General features: G+C 45.2%; 1 protein-coding gene across 1 annotated transcript in view; it reads left to right on the top strand.

Moving 5' to 3' along the window:
• Window positions 1-9,049: 9,049 nt before the first annotated feature.
• Window positions 9,050-16,332, top strand: part of LOC146041739 (sialic acid-binding Ig-like lectin 13) — a 147,870-nt gene continuing 140,587 nt past the window's right edge. The window contains exon 1 of the mRNA XM_083161647.1: window positions 9,050-9,166. Within this exon, the coding sequence (XP_083017773.1) occupies window positions 9,076-9,166 (91 nt within the window). The 5' untranslated portion in view covers window positions 9,050-9,075. The remainder of the gene's footprint in view (window positions 9,167-16,332) is intronic.

The following is a 16,332-nucleotide window of genomic DNA, read 5'->3' as shown; positions in this document are numbered from 1 at the left end:
GATCCTGTAAGTTGTTTAATTTAAGATATTCCACTATTCTTTCTTTTAATAGTGTTTCCATTAATTTCCTACTACTGATGTAAGGCTTACTGGTCTGCAGTTACTTGCTTCTTCTTTGCTTCCGCTTTTATGCAGTGGAACTACATTTGCTCTTTTCCAGTCCTCTGAACTGCACCTGTATCTAGTGACTGGTTGAATAAATCTGTTAATGGCGCTACCAGCACATCTTTTGGTTATTTTAGTATCCTTGGATGCATTCCATCTGGCCCCATTGATTTATCCACTTCTACACATAAGTGCCACTTACCTACATGCTCATTGCTAGGGACTTCATGCTCGGTGCCAGCGGCTTCATCCTCGATGCCAAGGGGGCTTCATGTTCATTGCCAAGGGGGACTGAAATTGCTTGTTGCCAAAGGGGACTGAAATTGTTCTTTGCCAAGGGGGACTGAAATTGCTTGCTGCCATAGGGGACTGAAATAGTTTGTTTCCAAGGGGGACTGAAATTGCTCATTGCCAAGGGGGACTCAAATTTCTAGTTGCCAAGGGAGACTGAAATTGCTTGTTGCCATAGGGGACTGAAATTGTTCATTTCCAAGGGGGACTGAAATTGCTCATTGCCAAGGGGGACTCAAATTGCTAGTTGCCAAGGTAGACTGAAATTGCTCTGTCACGGCCGAAGATTCTGATGAGGTCGTGTGGTGCTCAGGGACTGAGGAGGAGGCAGTAGTAGGGTTAAAACGAGCAGGTTTAATAAAGGCTGTCATACAGGACTCAAATACTTCTTTGAGAACAACTGTAATAGGAATCAAAGTAAATGGCAAACGATAAATGTCCAGAAGACAATGAGGATGAATGTCCAGAAGACAATGATGAAGAAAATCCTGATGAAAAGATGGTGGCAAATAGAGGATCCGGAACTGGAAGAAGATGGGAGGTGACTGCGGCTGGAGGTAGCTGAAGAGGAGGTCTTTGGGAAATCCTGGAGGAAGCACCCAAGGGTACCAGAGAGAAGCTGGCGACCAGCGTGACTGGAAAGGAGCACTGGATCTGAAGCCAAAGCGAGCTGACGGACACAGCTGGGATAGCAAGGACACAATGAGTCAGGGGCCTTCCAGGAAGTGCACAGCACAGAAGACTCTTTGCACTGACACTGAGTTACCTGGGCAGATCCTCTATATGCATAGAAGGTGGCTGCCATTGGCTATCACAGTGAAACAGGTGTGTAGCTCTGACCTGGCCCAATCCCCTGTTTGCCCTTAAGCAAGATGGCGGCGCTGGTCTCACGGCACCCATAGCCTAGAGTGAGACCACGCTGCAGACTTCCATGCTGCCCTCCAACACTGCCGGACCTTTGCCTGCCGCCTCACCTGACATGGAGGCCGACACACGCCAGCCGACTGCGGACACGGACGGGTGAGTACAGGACCCGCCGTGTACCGCCGCGGCGGCGCGTGACAGTACCCCCCCCTTTTCGGGTAACCTCAGGACGTTTGCGCTTCTTGTGAGGATTCTTCTGAAAAAAGCGCTTAACGAGACTTGGGGCATGTAAATCAGCTTGATCCACCCAGGAGTTCTCCTCCGGTCCGAAACCAGCCCACTCCACCAGAAATTGATGTCGAGAGTTGCGATAACGAGAGTCTATGATTCGTCTGACCTCAAACTCAGCATCCTTCTCGGTATTGACCTTTGAGGGTCGGGGTACTTTCTTTTGGAAGATGCTTAATTTCAATGGTTTGAGAAGAGATATATGAAAAGAATTAGATACCTTCATAGAAGATGGAAGCTGCAATCTGTAGGACACTGGGTTGATGACTTGGGTGATGGGGAATGGACCAATAAAACGAGGGGCAAGTTTCATCGAGGGTACGCGAAGTCGAAGATTGCGGGTAGACAGCCACACTCGATCCCCTACTTTAAATGGTGGAACTGCCTTTCTTCGCTTATCAGCTGCTTTCTTATATCTGGCAGAAGCTTGAAGAAGAGCTTTGTGAACTTCAGCCCATATCTTTTTGAAACGATGAAGAGACATGGAAGCTGCCGGAACCTCCGGAGACGGCAAACTTGAGAAATCAGGGGACCGTGGATGTTTGCCGTAGACTGTGAAGAAGGGTGTAGTACCTGAAGAGGAGTGATAAGAGTTGTTGTGTGCATACTCCGCCCAGGGTAATAGATCCTTCCATTCATCTTGAGAGGAGGACACAAAAAGTCGAATAAATGTCTCTAGGTCTTGGTTGACACGTTCGGTTTGCCCGTTAGTCTGAGGATGGAAGGCGGTGAAGAATTTTAATTTCACCTGAACGGCAGTACACAGAGCTCTCTAGAACTTGGCGACAAACTGCACACCCCTATCGGATATGATCTCTTTGGGCAACCCATGAAGCCTGAAGATGGTGGATATGAAGAGTTGGGCTAGTACTGGAGCCGAAGGTAATGATTTTAGGGGCACGAAGTGGGCCATTTTGGAAAATCGGTCGACTATCACCCAGATAACAGTGTAACCGCTAGAGGAGGGTAATTCAGAAATGAAGTCCATCGACAGATGAGTCCATGGTTCCGTTGGGATGGACAGTGGTAGCAAAGCCCCAGCTGGGGGAGTCCGAGACGTCTTGTGTTGGGCGCACTTGACACATGAAGATACAAAGTGTTTTACATCCTGTCGAATGGTTGGCCACCAATATGATCGTAGGAGAAATTGTAAAGTTTTTTGTACCCCGGAATGTCCAGCAAAGCGGGAGGCGTGGCCCCACGTCAACAGCTTCTTGCGTAAATTGGGCGGCACAAAGGACTTGCCTGCAGGTGGTGTAGGGTGAGGAGAGACATGAGCAAAAACGACAGGGTTCAGGATGGACTGTTTAAGTGGTTCAGAATCTGAGCTGGGATTGAAGGACCGAGACAAGGCATCAGCTTTATTGTTTAAAACACCTGGACGATACTTGATTTGGAAATTGAAGCGTTCGAAGAACATAGCCCAACGAGCCTGGCGTGAAGTGAGACATTGTGCTTGTCTTAAGAAAGAAAGATTTTTGTGGTCGGAAAAAACTGTGATCTGGTGACGAGCCCCCTCTAACAGATACCGCCACTCCTCGAAGGCTAACTTAACAGCGAGCAGCTCCTGTTCTCCAATAGGGTAGTTCTTTTCTGCCGGGAGAAATTTCTTGGAAAAGTATGCGCAAGGGTGAAGCTCTGCATCCTCTCCTTTTTGCGAAAGAACTGCTCCTACTCCGTCAGAAGAGGCGTCAACCTCCAGGATGAAGGGTCGGTTCACATCAGGTTGAAGAAGAATTGGAGCGGTGATAAACGCCTGTTTCAGTAGTTGGAAAGCCTTGGTAGCTGCGGACGGCCATTGGGCAGGATTGGCCCCTTTTTGGGTAAGAGCCGTCAGAGGTGCTGCTATGGAGGAGAAATTGCGGATGAAGCGGCGGTAGTAGTTGGAAAAGCCGAGGAATCTTTGCAAACCTTTGAGAGTGGTTGGGGGTGTCCAATCTTGAATAGCGCGGACTTTTTCAGGATCCATCTCCAGCCCAGTACTTGAAAGAATATGACCCAGGAAGGGAATTGACGAGACTTCGAAGGCACACTTTTCGAGCTTACAGAAAAGCTGGTTCTGGCGAAGACGGCTTAACACCTCCCGAACGGTGTGCCGGTGAGTGCTGAGATTGGACGAGAAGATGAGGATGTCATCTAAATAGACAACAATGGAAATATATAACAAGTCCCGAAAGATGTCATTCACGAATTGCTGGAAAACGGCTGGAGCATTACACAGACCAAACGGCATAACGAGGTATTCATAATGTCCATCTCGGGTATTGAAGGCCGTTTTCCATTCGTCCCCCTGGCGGATACGGATCAGGTTGTATGCTCCCCTCAAGTCTAGTTTGGTGAAGACCGTGGCCCCCTTAACTCGGTCGAACAATTCAGTGATGAGGGGCAGCGGATAGCGATTTTTAACGGTGATGTCATTCAACCCCCGATAATCGATACACGGTCTCAGGCTGCCATCTTTCTTCTTGACGAAGAAGAAGCCTGCTCCTGCCGGAGAGGTGGATGGCCGGATAAATCCCTTCTCCAGATTCTCCTGGATGTATGCCGACATGGCCTCGGTCTCAGGCAACGATAAAGGGTACGTTCTTCCCCGTGGTGGTGTCTTGCCTGGAATGAGATCAATGGGACAATCCCATGGCCGGTGGGGCGGCAATGTATCGGCACCTCCTTTATTAAAGACATCTGAAAAAGACGAGTATGGTGCGGGTATGGTGGAGGCAGGAAGCTGGGGAGAAAATGCTTGAGGTTTGCTCAGAAGAATAGGAATAACAGGAGATAAGCAAGAAGAAAAGCAGTCCTTACTCCAGGCCTTAATCTCCATAGTTAGCCAGTCGACATGGGGGTTATGCTTGGTAAGCCACGGCATCCCTAGGACTACAGGGTGAGAGGACTGAGGGAGAACCAAAAACTCTAACTTCTCTTGGTGCAGGGCTCCAACTTGAAGATGGATCGGTACCGTCTGTGAGGTGACATGGCCACTGGAGATGTGGCTGCCATCGACGGCTGTCAGGACCAGAGGTTGTTCCAGTGGTTGGAGAGGTATGGAGAGTTGTGCAGCCATGTCGGCCGAGATGAAGTTCCCAGCCGCACCTGAGTCCAGTAGAGCTTGCATGGACGTTTGTCCCCGAGGAGTACTCAGGGTGACTGAGATGGTAGAGTCTATGGTGGAGGGAGCAGGCGATAACACTCCTAATCTAGCCTCCCTCGTGGAGATTAGGAGCGGTCGTTTCCCGGGCGAAGCGGACAAGAGATCAGAAGATGAGAAGATGAAGCGCAGTACATACAGAGATTATCTCTGCGACGTCGGTTCTTTTCTTCGGGAGAGAGACGGGACCGATTTATTTGCATTGGTTCTTCTGTGGCAGAAGGAGTAGAGGATCTGCTCTCTCCCACAGAGGCGAAACCCACTCTAGGGCAGATCCCGAGAGGAGGGAGACAATGTAGGCTACACGCGCCTTGTCAGTTGGAAAGTTGGAGGCTTGGAGAGTGAAGTGCACATCGCACTGATTCAAAAACCCGCGACATCCTTTAGGAGACCCATCGTACTTGCTGGGGGTCGGCAAATGTAACTGAGGGGGAATAATGGACCCGACTGGTGGCGTGGCGGAAACTCCTCCCGAGGATACTGAAGATGTTGCTGTAGCCGCTGGAGGGGTGGTTTGTGAGGAAGTCAGTGATTGTAAAAATTGCGCCACTTGCCGCTGTGAAGACTCCACTTTTTCCAGGCGGCCCATAATGCCTTGCAATACGTTTGCCAGAGATCCCTGATTTTCAACCGACTCCATCGGGTCAGTGCAAACTGTCACGGCCGAAGATTCTGATGAGGTCGTGTGGTGCTCAGGGACTGAGGAGGAGGCAGTAGTAGGGTTAAAACGAGCAGGTTTAATAAAGGCTGTCATACAGGACTCAAATACTTCTTTGAGAACAACTGTAATAGGAATCAAAGTAAATGGCAAACGATAAATGTCCAGAAGACAATGAGGATGAATGTCCAGAAGACAATGAGGATGAATGTCCAGAAGACAATGATGAAGAAAATCCTGATGAAGAGATGAAAAGATGGTGGCAAATAGAGGATCCGGAACTGGAAGAAGATGGGAGGTGACTGCGGCTGGAGGTAGCTGAAGAGGAGGTCTTTGGGAAATCCTGGAGGAAGCACCCAAGGGTACCAGAGAGAAGCTGGCGACCAGCGTGACTGGATCTGGATCTGGATCTGAAGCCAAAGCGAGCTGACGGACACAGCTGGGATAGCAAGGACACAATGAGTCAGGGGCCTTCCAGGAAGTGCACGGCACAGAAGACTCTTTGCACTGACACTGAGTTACCTGGGCAGATCCTCTATATGCATAGAAGGCGGCTGCCATTGGCTATCACAGTGAAACAGGTGTGTAGCTCTGACCTGGCCCAATCCCCTGTTTGCCCTTAAGCAAGATGGCGGCGCTGGTCTCACGGCACCCATAGCCTAGAGTGAGACCACGCTGCAGACTTCCATGCTGCCCTCCAACACTGCCGGACCTTTGCCTGCCGCCTCACCTGACATGGAGGCCGACACACGCCAGCCGACTGCGGACACGGACGGGTGAGTACAGGACCCGCCGTGTACCGCCGCGGCGGCGCGTGACATGCTCATTGCCAAGGGGGACTCAAATTGCTCATTGCCAAGGGGGACTGAAATTGCTCATTGCCAAGGGCGACTGAAGTTGCTTGTTGCCAATGGGGTCTGAAATTGCTTGTTGCCATGGAAGACTGAAATTGCTTGTTGCCAAGGGGGACTCAAATTGCTCGTTACCAGGGGGAACTCAAATTGTGCATTGCCAAGGGGGACTCAAATTGCAGACATTACACCCCTCATAGCGAGGCACAGCTGCCCCTGCTGCACCAGCCATTATGAAAACAACTTCAACCAGTCAGTTTAGGGCTGCCAATGCCCAGGGCTCCACTAGGACGCTAAGGGACGTTGTTGATCTGCTATTTTCAAATCTCCCACTGAAACCCGCTGGACCGTGAGTCAATAGGAGCTAGCGGTCTAGCAGCCACCAATGCCATGCCTAATTGCAGAGCCGGCCTTAGGCATAGGCAAACTAGGCAATTGCCTAGGGCATTTGGATGCCTAGGGGCATCAGCAGCTTCTGCTGATTAAAATGCTATGCAGCATGCCTATATTCTGTGTGTGAGTGAGTCTGTATCTGCACATGAAATAGTGTATTCATGGAAATCACTGTAACACAGCATTCCATATGCAGGTACAGCCACAGTCGCACACAGAATATAGGCATGCCGCATATCATATTAATCATCGGAAGCTCCTTGTGTGTGCTGGTCATAACAATGCAAATAAGATGAATTTTCAGCAAAAAAGGCACCCGACGTTAGCAGAACTGGCCAGGAGCTGCATGGCCTATTGAGGCAAGATGTATGAGGAAACATCTGTATCCAAGCAGAGGCAGAGGTCACAGTGTTAGCGGCTGTGCGAGTGCGGTCTGTGGGTGGGTTGTTTGTGCAATAGTGTTCGGCATATGTGTAAGGGGCATTATGTGTGTCATGTATAAATGCATTAATAATGTGTGACATATGTGTAACAGGCATTATGTGTGTCATGTATAAATGCATTAATAATGTGCAACATATGTGTAACAGGCATTATGTGTGTCATGTGTATAAGGGCATTAATAATGTGCAACATATGTGTAAGGGGCATTATGTGTGTCATGTGTATAAATGCATTAATAATGTGCAACATATGTGTAAGGGGCATTATGTGTGTCATGTGTATAAGGGCATTAATAATGTGCAACATATGTGTAACAGGCATTATGTGTGTCATGTGTAAAAGGGCATTAATAATGTGCAACATATGTGTAACAGGCATTATGTGTGTCATTATATGTATGAAGGGCATTATTAAAGGTTGGCATAATGTGTAAGGGGAATTATGTTTATAAGGACATTAATAATGTGTGTCATGTGTAAGGGGCATTACTGTGTGGTATTATCAGGGGTGCAGAGAGAAAGGGGTAGGGGGTACAAATTACCCAGGTCAAAGTCTGATGGAAGGGCCCAGTGGGGGCCCCGGGCCCCCTCCCCTTAAGTGACAGCAGCAGCTGCAGCTCTTCTCCTCTGCCCAGCACACACTGCTTTGTGCTGGGTTGCAGTGTGGCCATGGAGGTGCTTAAAATACAATATTTTCTCAGGATTTTTTTCTAAGGGTATAATGAGAATAATGTGAGGAGTAATGTACAGTACATAAGGTAAAGTGGTACTACTGTGTGATGTAACGTGAATAAGGGACACCATCGCATGACATAATGTGAATAAAGGTGCACTACTGTGTAGCATAATTTGAATTGGGGGTACTATTGTGTGGCCATGCCCCTTCCCAGCAAGAACACACCCATGTTTGGGCTGCGCACCGAATGTGTGCACTGATTCTATTTAAAATATTGCGGGTAGGGGCACCATAATGATGACTGCTATGATGAGGGTTGTTGGTGCTGGGAAAGGGGAGCAGGGTCAGAGGCGGAACTAGTGGCGGTGCTAGGGGGCACCAGCCAAAATCTTGCCTAGGGCGTCATTTAGGCTAGGGCCGGCTCTGCCTAATTGGCTGCTGGACCACAAGCTCCTATTGGCTTGTGGTCCAGCAGGAGACTTGAAAATAGGGGCGAACGGTGGAACCTGATATTGATCCCCCATCATGCAGCATCCATAACTACTAATTGTCGCACTTGTGATAGACTGAATGCAATGCATTTCTGTGCACATTTTGTTGGGAAACGGTTATCTATTAGACCACACTTAGGTCAACAGTCATTAGGTCGACCACGTTGGGTCGACATGGGCCAAGGTCGACAGGGTTATAGGTTGACATGGGTCAAGGTCGACTTGCGTTTAGGTCGACATGGGCCAATGTCAACATGGGTTTAGGTGGACAGTCATTAGGTCGACATGAGTTTTTCACTGTTTTTTGAGCCGACATGTGCCGACAGGCGGTATTTCATGCCATACCATCCACTAGGGCGTGGTGGGAGAATAAAAAAGTGTGACGAGCGCAGCGAGGCACCGTGCCTGAAGCATCGCAAGCGAAGCAAGCAATGCCAGGGGCTGCGGTTCACCTCCAACTGTGTCCATGTCGACTATGTCGACATTCGGACCAAAAAACAGTGAAAAACGCATGTCGACCTAATGACTATTGACCAAAAACCCATGTCGACATTGGCCCATGTCGACCTAAACACATGTCACCCTTGACCCATGTCGACCTATAACCCTGTCGACCTTGGCCCATGTCGACCTAACGTGGTCGACCTAATGACTGTCGACCTAAGTGTGGTCTAATAGATGTACCGATTCCATTTTGTTCAATAACACCAATCAATTAGTTATATTGGAAATATTAGTGTACTCTCATATATAATAATGTTTGTAGAATGGACAATCACTATATACGGCAGGTGTGTACTGTTGGAGAGTTCTTAGGATTTTATCTTCCATATTTCAGGATATCCCAGATCATATGCAAGATTACCCTGTATGCAGCTGAGCATTATGATGAAGTGCATGTGGAAAGACTGCAGTGTGTGGGTCTGTCATGTGATCACCATCCTCCCCCTGCTCTGGCCAGGTAAGTACATACTGACATAATACAGTGCTGGCAGCCGGTGCACCTGTCATGTGATCACCATCCTCCCCCCTGCTCTGGCCAGGTAAGTACATACTGACATAATACAGTGCTGGCAGCCAGTGCACCTGTCATGTGATCACCATCCTCCCCCTGCTCTGGCCAGGTAAGTACATACTGACATAATATAGTGCTGGCAGCCAGTGCACCTGTCATGTGATCATCATCCTCCCCCTGCTCTTGCCAGGTAAGTACATACTGACATCATACAGTGCTGGCAGCCGATGCACCTGTCATGTGATCACCATCCTCCCCCTGCTCTGGCCAGGTAAGTACATACTGACATCATACAGTGCTGACAGCCAGTGCACCTGTCATGTGATCACCATCCTCCCCCTGCTCTGGCCAGGTAAGTACATACTGACATGATACAGTGCTGGCAGCCGGAGCACCTGTCATGTGATCATCATCCTCCCCCTGCTCTGGCCAGGTAAGTACATACTGACATCATACAGTGCTGGCAGCCAGAGCACCGGTCATGTGATCACCATCCTCCCCCTGCTCTGGCCAGGTAAGTACATACTGACATCATACAGTGCTCGCAGCCGGTGCACCTGTCATGTGATCACCATCCTCCCCCTGCTCTGACCAGGTAAGTACATACTGACATAATACAGTGCTGGCAGCCGATGCAACATACTCTGTATGATGTGCATTGTCTGTTACTGTACTACCAACATATTCTGTATGATGTGCATTATCCGTTACTGTACTACCAACATAATCTGTATTATGTGCATTGTCCGTTACTGTACTACCAACATCCTCTGTATTATGTGCATTGTCTGTTACTGTACTACCTACATCCTCTGTATTATGTGCATTGTCTGTTACTCTACCACCGACATCCTCTGTATTATGTGCATTGTCTGTTACTGTACTACCACCATCCTCTGCATTATGTGCATTGTCTGTTACTGTACCACCAACATCCTCTGTATTATGTGCCTTGTCTGTTACTGTACTCTCTACATCCTCTGTATGATGTGCATTGTCTGTTACTGTACTACCAACATCCAGAGCCAAATTTCCCATTAGGCACGTAAAGCATGTGCCTAGGGGCGGCACATGTTTGGGGGCGGCAATTGGATGCATGTGATGGTACTGTCAGCCCAAAATGTACCAATAACTGCAAAATATCCACTGTACTGTACTATATCCCATATTAAATAGAGTGTAAATGGATATGACATGCAGATACTGCCCCTATAAACTGTCCTACTTAGTAAACATTATTGTTGTGCCTAGGGGCGCCCTCATCCCTAAATCTACCCCTGAAAACATCCTCTGTATTATGTGCATTGTTTCTTACTGTACTACCGACATACTCTGTATGATGTGCATTGTCTGTTACTGTACTACCTACATCCTCTGTATTATGTGCATTGTCTGCTACTGTACTACCAACATCCTCTGTATTATGTGCATTGTCTGTTACTGTAATACCAACATATTCTGTATGATGTGCATTGTCTGTAACTGTACTACCACCATCCTCTGTATTACGTGCATTGTCTGTTACTGTACCACCAACGCCCTCTGTATTATGTGCTTGTCTGTAACTGTACTACCTACATCCTCTGTATTATGTGCATTGTCTGTTACTGTACTACCAACATCCTCTGTATTATGTGCATTGTCTGTTACTGTGCTCTCTACATCCTCTGTATGATGTACATTGTCTGTTACTGTACTACCAACATCCTCTGTATAATGTGCATTGTCTGTTACTGTACTACCAACATCCTCTGTATTATGTGCATTGTCCGTTACTGTACTACCAACATCCTCTGTATTATGTGCATTGTCCGTTACTGTACTACCAACATCCTCTGTATTATGTGCATTGTCCATTACTGTACTACCAACATCCTCTGTATGATGTCCATTGTCTGTTACTGTACTACCAACATCCTCTGTATGATGTGCATTGTCTGTTACTGTACTACCAACATCCTCTGTATTATGTGCATTGTCCGTTACTGTACTACCAACATCCTCTGTATGATGTGCATTGTCCATTACTGTACTACCAACATCCTCTGTATGATGTGCATTGTCTGTTACTGTACTACCTACATCCTCTATATTATGTGCATTGTCTGTTACTGTACTGCCTACATCCTCTGTACTATGTGCATTGTATGTTACTGTACTACCAACATCCTATGTATTATGTGCATTGTCTGTTACTGTACTACCAACATCCTCTGTATTATGTGCATTGTCTGTTACTGTACTACCAACGTCCTCTGTATTAAGTGCATTGTCTGTTACTGTACTACCTACATCCTCTGTATGCTGTGCATTGTCTGTTACTGTACTACCAAAATCCTCTTTATGATGTGCATTGTCTGTTACTGCACTACCAACATTGTTTTTAATATGTGCATTGTCTGTTACTGTACCAAAAACATCCTCTGTATTATGTGCATTGTCCGTTACTGTACTACAAACATCCTCTGTATTATGTGCATTGTCCGTTACTGTACTACCAACATCCTCTGTATGATGTGCATTGTCCATTACTGTACTACCAACATCCTCTGTATGATGTGCATTGTCTGTTACTGTACTACCTACATCCTCTGTATTATGTGCATTGTCTGTTACTGTACTGCCTACATCCTCTGTACTATGTGCATTGTATGTTACTGTACTACCAACATCCTATGTATTATGTGCATTGTCTGTTACTGTACTACCAACATCCTCTGTATTATGTGCATTGTCTGTTACTGTACTACCAACGTCCTCTGTATTAAGTGCATTGTCTGTTACTGTACTACCTACATCCTCTGTATGCTGTGCATTGTCTGTTACTGTACTACCAAAATCCTATGTATTATGTGCATTGCTTGTTACTGTACTACCTACATCCTCTGTATTATGTGCATTGTCCGTTACTGTACTACCAACATCCTCTGTATTATGTGCATTGTCCATTACTGTACTACCAACATCCTCTGTATGATGTGCATTGTCTGTTACTGTACTACCAACATCCTCTGTATGATGTGCATTGTCTGTTACTGTACTACCAACATCCTCTGTATTATGTGCATTGTCTGTTACTGTACTACCTACATCCTCTGTATTATGTGCATTGTCTGTTACTGTACTGCCTACATCCTCTGTATTATGTGCATTGTCTGTTACTGTACTACCAACATCCTCTGTATTATGTGCATTGTCTGTTACTGTACTACCAACATCCTCTGTATTATGTGCATTGTCTGTTACTGTACTACCTACATCCTCTGTATGCTGTGCATTGTCTGTTACTGTACTACCAAAATCCTCTTTATGATGTGCATTGTCTTTTACTGCACTACCAACATTGTTTGTATTATGTGCATTGTCTGTTACTGTACCGAAAACATCCTCTGTATTATGTGCATTGTCCGTTACTGTACTACCAACATCCTCTGTATTATGTGCATTGTCCGTTACTGTACTACCGACATCCTCTATATGATGTGCATTGTCTGTTACTGTACTACCTACATCCTCTGTATTATGTGCATTGTCTGTTACTGCACTACCAATATCCTCTGTATTATGTGCACTGTCCGTTACTGTACCACCAACATCCTCTGTATTATGAGCATTATCTGTTACTATACTACCTACATCCTCTGTATTATATGCATTGTCTGTTACTGTACTACCTACATCCTCTACATTATGTGCATTGTCTGTTACTGTACTACCTACATCCTCTGTATTATGTGCATTGTCTGTTACTGTACCACCTACATCCTCTGTATGATGTGCATTGTCTGTTACTGTACTACCTACATCCTCTGTATTATGTGCATTGTCTGTTACTCTACCACCTACATCCTCTGTATGATGTGCATTGTCTGTTACTGTATTACCTACATCCTCTGTATTATGTGCATTGTCTGTTACTCTACCACCTACATCCTCTGTATGATGTGCATTGTTTGTTACTGTATTACCTACATCCTCTGTATTATGTGCATTGTCTGTTACTGTACTCTCTACATCCTCTGTATGATGTGCATTGTCTGTTACTGTACTACCTACATCCTCTGTATTATGTGCATTGTCTGTTACTCTACCACCGACATCCTCTGTATTATGTGCCTTGTCTGTTACTGTATTACCTACATCCTCTGTATTATGTGCATTGTCTGTTACTGTGCTCTCTACATCCTCTGTATGATGTACATTGTCTGTTACTATACTACCAACATCCTCTGTATAATGTGCATTGTCTGTTACTGTACTACCTACATCCTCTGTATTATGTGCATTGTCCGGTTCTGTACTACCAACATCATCTGTATTATGTGCATTGTCTGTTACTGTGCTAGCTACATCCTCTGTATTATGTGTATTGTCTGTTACTATACCACCAAAATCCTCTGTATTATGTGCATTGTCCATTACTGTACTACCAACATCCTCTGTATAATGTGCATTGTCTGTTACTGTACTACCTACATCCTCTGTATTATGTGCATTGTCCGTTACTGTACTACCAACATCATCTGTATTATGTGCATTGTCTGTTACTGTGCTAGCTACATCCTCTGTATTATGTGTATTGTCTGTTACTGTTCCACCAACATCCTCTGTATTATGTGCATTGTCCATTACTGTTCCACCAACATCCTCTGTATTATGTGCATTGTCTGTTACTGTACTACCTACATCCTCTGTATTATGTGCATTGTCTGTTACTGCACTACCTACATCCTCTGTATGATGTGCATTGTCTGTTACTGTACTACCTACATCCTCTGTATTATGTGCATTGTCTGTTACTGTACCACCTACATCCTCTGTATGATGTGCATTGTCTGTTACTGTACTACCAACATCCTCTGTATTATGTGCATTGTCCATTACTGTACTACCAACATTGTCTGTATGATGTGCATTGTCTGTTACTGTACTACCAACATCCTCTGTATGATGTGCATTGTCTGTTACTGTACTACCAACATCCTCTGTATTATGTGCATTGTCCGTTACTGTACTACCAACATCCTCTGTATGATGTGCATTGTCCATTACTGTACTACCAACATCCTCTGTATGATGTGCATTGTCTGTTACTGTACTACCTACATCCTCTGTATTATGTGCATTGTCTGTTACTGTACTGCCTACATCCTCTGTATTATGTGCATTGTCTGTTACTGTACTACCAACATCCTCTGTATTATGTGCATTGTCTTTTACTGTACTACCAACATCCTCTGTATTATGTGCATTGTCTGTTACTGTACTACCTACATCCTCTGTATGCTGTGCATTGTCTGTTACTGTACTACCAAAATCCTCTTTATGATGTGCATTGTCTTTTACTGCACTACCAACATTGTTTGTATTATGTGCATTGTCTGTTACTGTACCGAAAACATCCTCTGTATTATGTGCATTGTCCGTTACTGTACTACCAACATCCTCTGTATTATGTGCATTGTCCGTTACTGTACTACCGACATCCTCTATATGATATGCATTGTCTGTTACTGTACTACCTACATCCTCTGTATTATGTGCATTGTCGGTTACTGCACTACCAATATCCTCTGTATTATGTGCACTGTCCGTTACTGTACCACCAAAATCCTCTGTATTATGAGCATTATCTGTTACTATACTACCTACATCCTCTGTATTATATGCATTGTCTGTTACTGTACTACCTACATCCTCTACATTATGTGCATTGTCTGTTACTGTACTACCTACATCCTCTGTATTATGTGCATTGTCTGTTACTGTACCACCTACATCCTCTGTATGATGTGCATTGTCTGTTACTGTACTACCTACATCCTCTGTATTATGTGCATTGTCTGTTACTCTACCACCTACATCCTCTGTATGATGTGCATTGTCTGTTACTGTATTACCTACATCCTCTGTATTATGTGCATTGTCTGTTACTGTACTCTCTACATCCTCTGTATGATGTGCATTGTCTGTTACTGTACTACCTACATCCTCTGTATTATGTGCATTGTCTGTTACTGTGCTCTCTACATCCTCTGTATGATGTACATTGTCTGTTACTATACTACCAACATCCTCTGTATAATGTGCATTGTCTGTTACTGTACTACCTACATCCTCTGTATTATGTGCATTGTCCGGTTCTGTACTACCAACATCATCTGTATTATGTGCATTGTCTGTTACTGTGCTAGCTACATCCTCTGTATTATGTGTATTGTCTGTTACTATACCACCAACATCCTCTGTATTATGTGCATTGTCCATTACTGTACTACCAACATCCTCTGTATAATGTGCATTGTCTGTTACTGTACTACCTACATCCTCTGTATTATGTGCATTGTCTGTTACTGTACTACCAACATCATCTGTATTATGTGCATTGTCTGTTACTGTGCTAGCTACATCCTCTGTATTATGTGTATTGTCTGTTACTGTTCCACCAACATCCTCTGTATTATGTGCATTGTCCATTACTGTTCCACCAACATCCTCTGTATTATGTGCATTGTCTGTTACTGTACTACCTACATCCTCTGTATTATGTGCATTGTCTGTTACTGCACTACCTACATCCTCTGTATGATGTGCATTGTCTGTTACTGTACTACCTACATCCTCTGTATTATGTGCATTGTCTGTTACTGTACCACCTACATCCTCTGTATGATGTGCATTGTCTGTTACTGTACTACCTACATCCTCTGTATTATGTGCATTGTCTGTTACTCTACCACCTACATCCTCTGTATGATGTGCATTGTCTGTTACTGTATTACCTACATCCTCTGTATTATGTGCATTGTCTGTTACTGTACTCTCTACATCCTCTGTATGATGTGCATTGTCTGTTACTGTACTACCACCATCCTCTGCATTATGTGCATTGTCTGTTACTGTACCACCAACATCCTCTGTATTATTTGCCTTGTCTGTTACTGTATTACCTACATCCTCTGTATTATGTGCATTGTCTGTTACTGTGCTCTCTACATCCTCTGTATGATGTACATTGTCTGTTACTATACTACAAACATCCTCTGTATAATGTGCATTGTCTGTTACTGTACTACCTACATCCTCTGTATTATGTGCATTGTCCGTTACTG

The sequence above is a fragment of the Crinia signifera genome, chromosome 19, assembly GCF_055691185.1.
Source record: "Crinia signifera chromosome 19, ASM5569118v1, whole genome shotgun sequence".
In the NCBI taxonomy this organism is placed as follows: domain Eukaryota; kingdom Metazoa; phylum Chordata; class Amphibia; order Anura; family Myobatrachidae; genus Crinia; species Crinia signifera.
The sequence above is the reverse complement of the archived record's forward strand: the minus strand, read 5'-3'. Positions and strand labels throughout refer to the sequence as shown.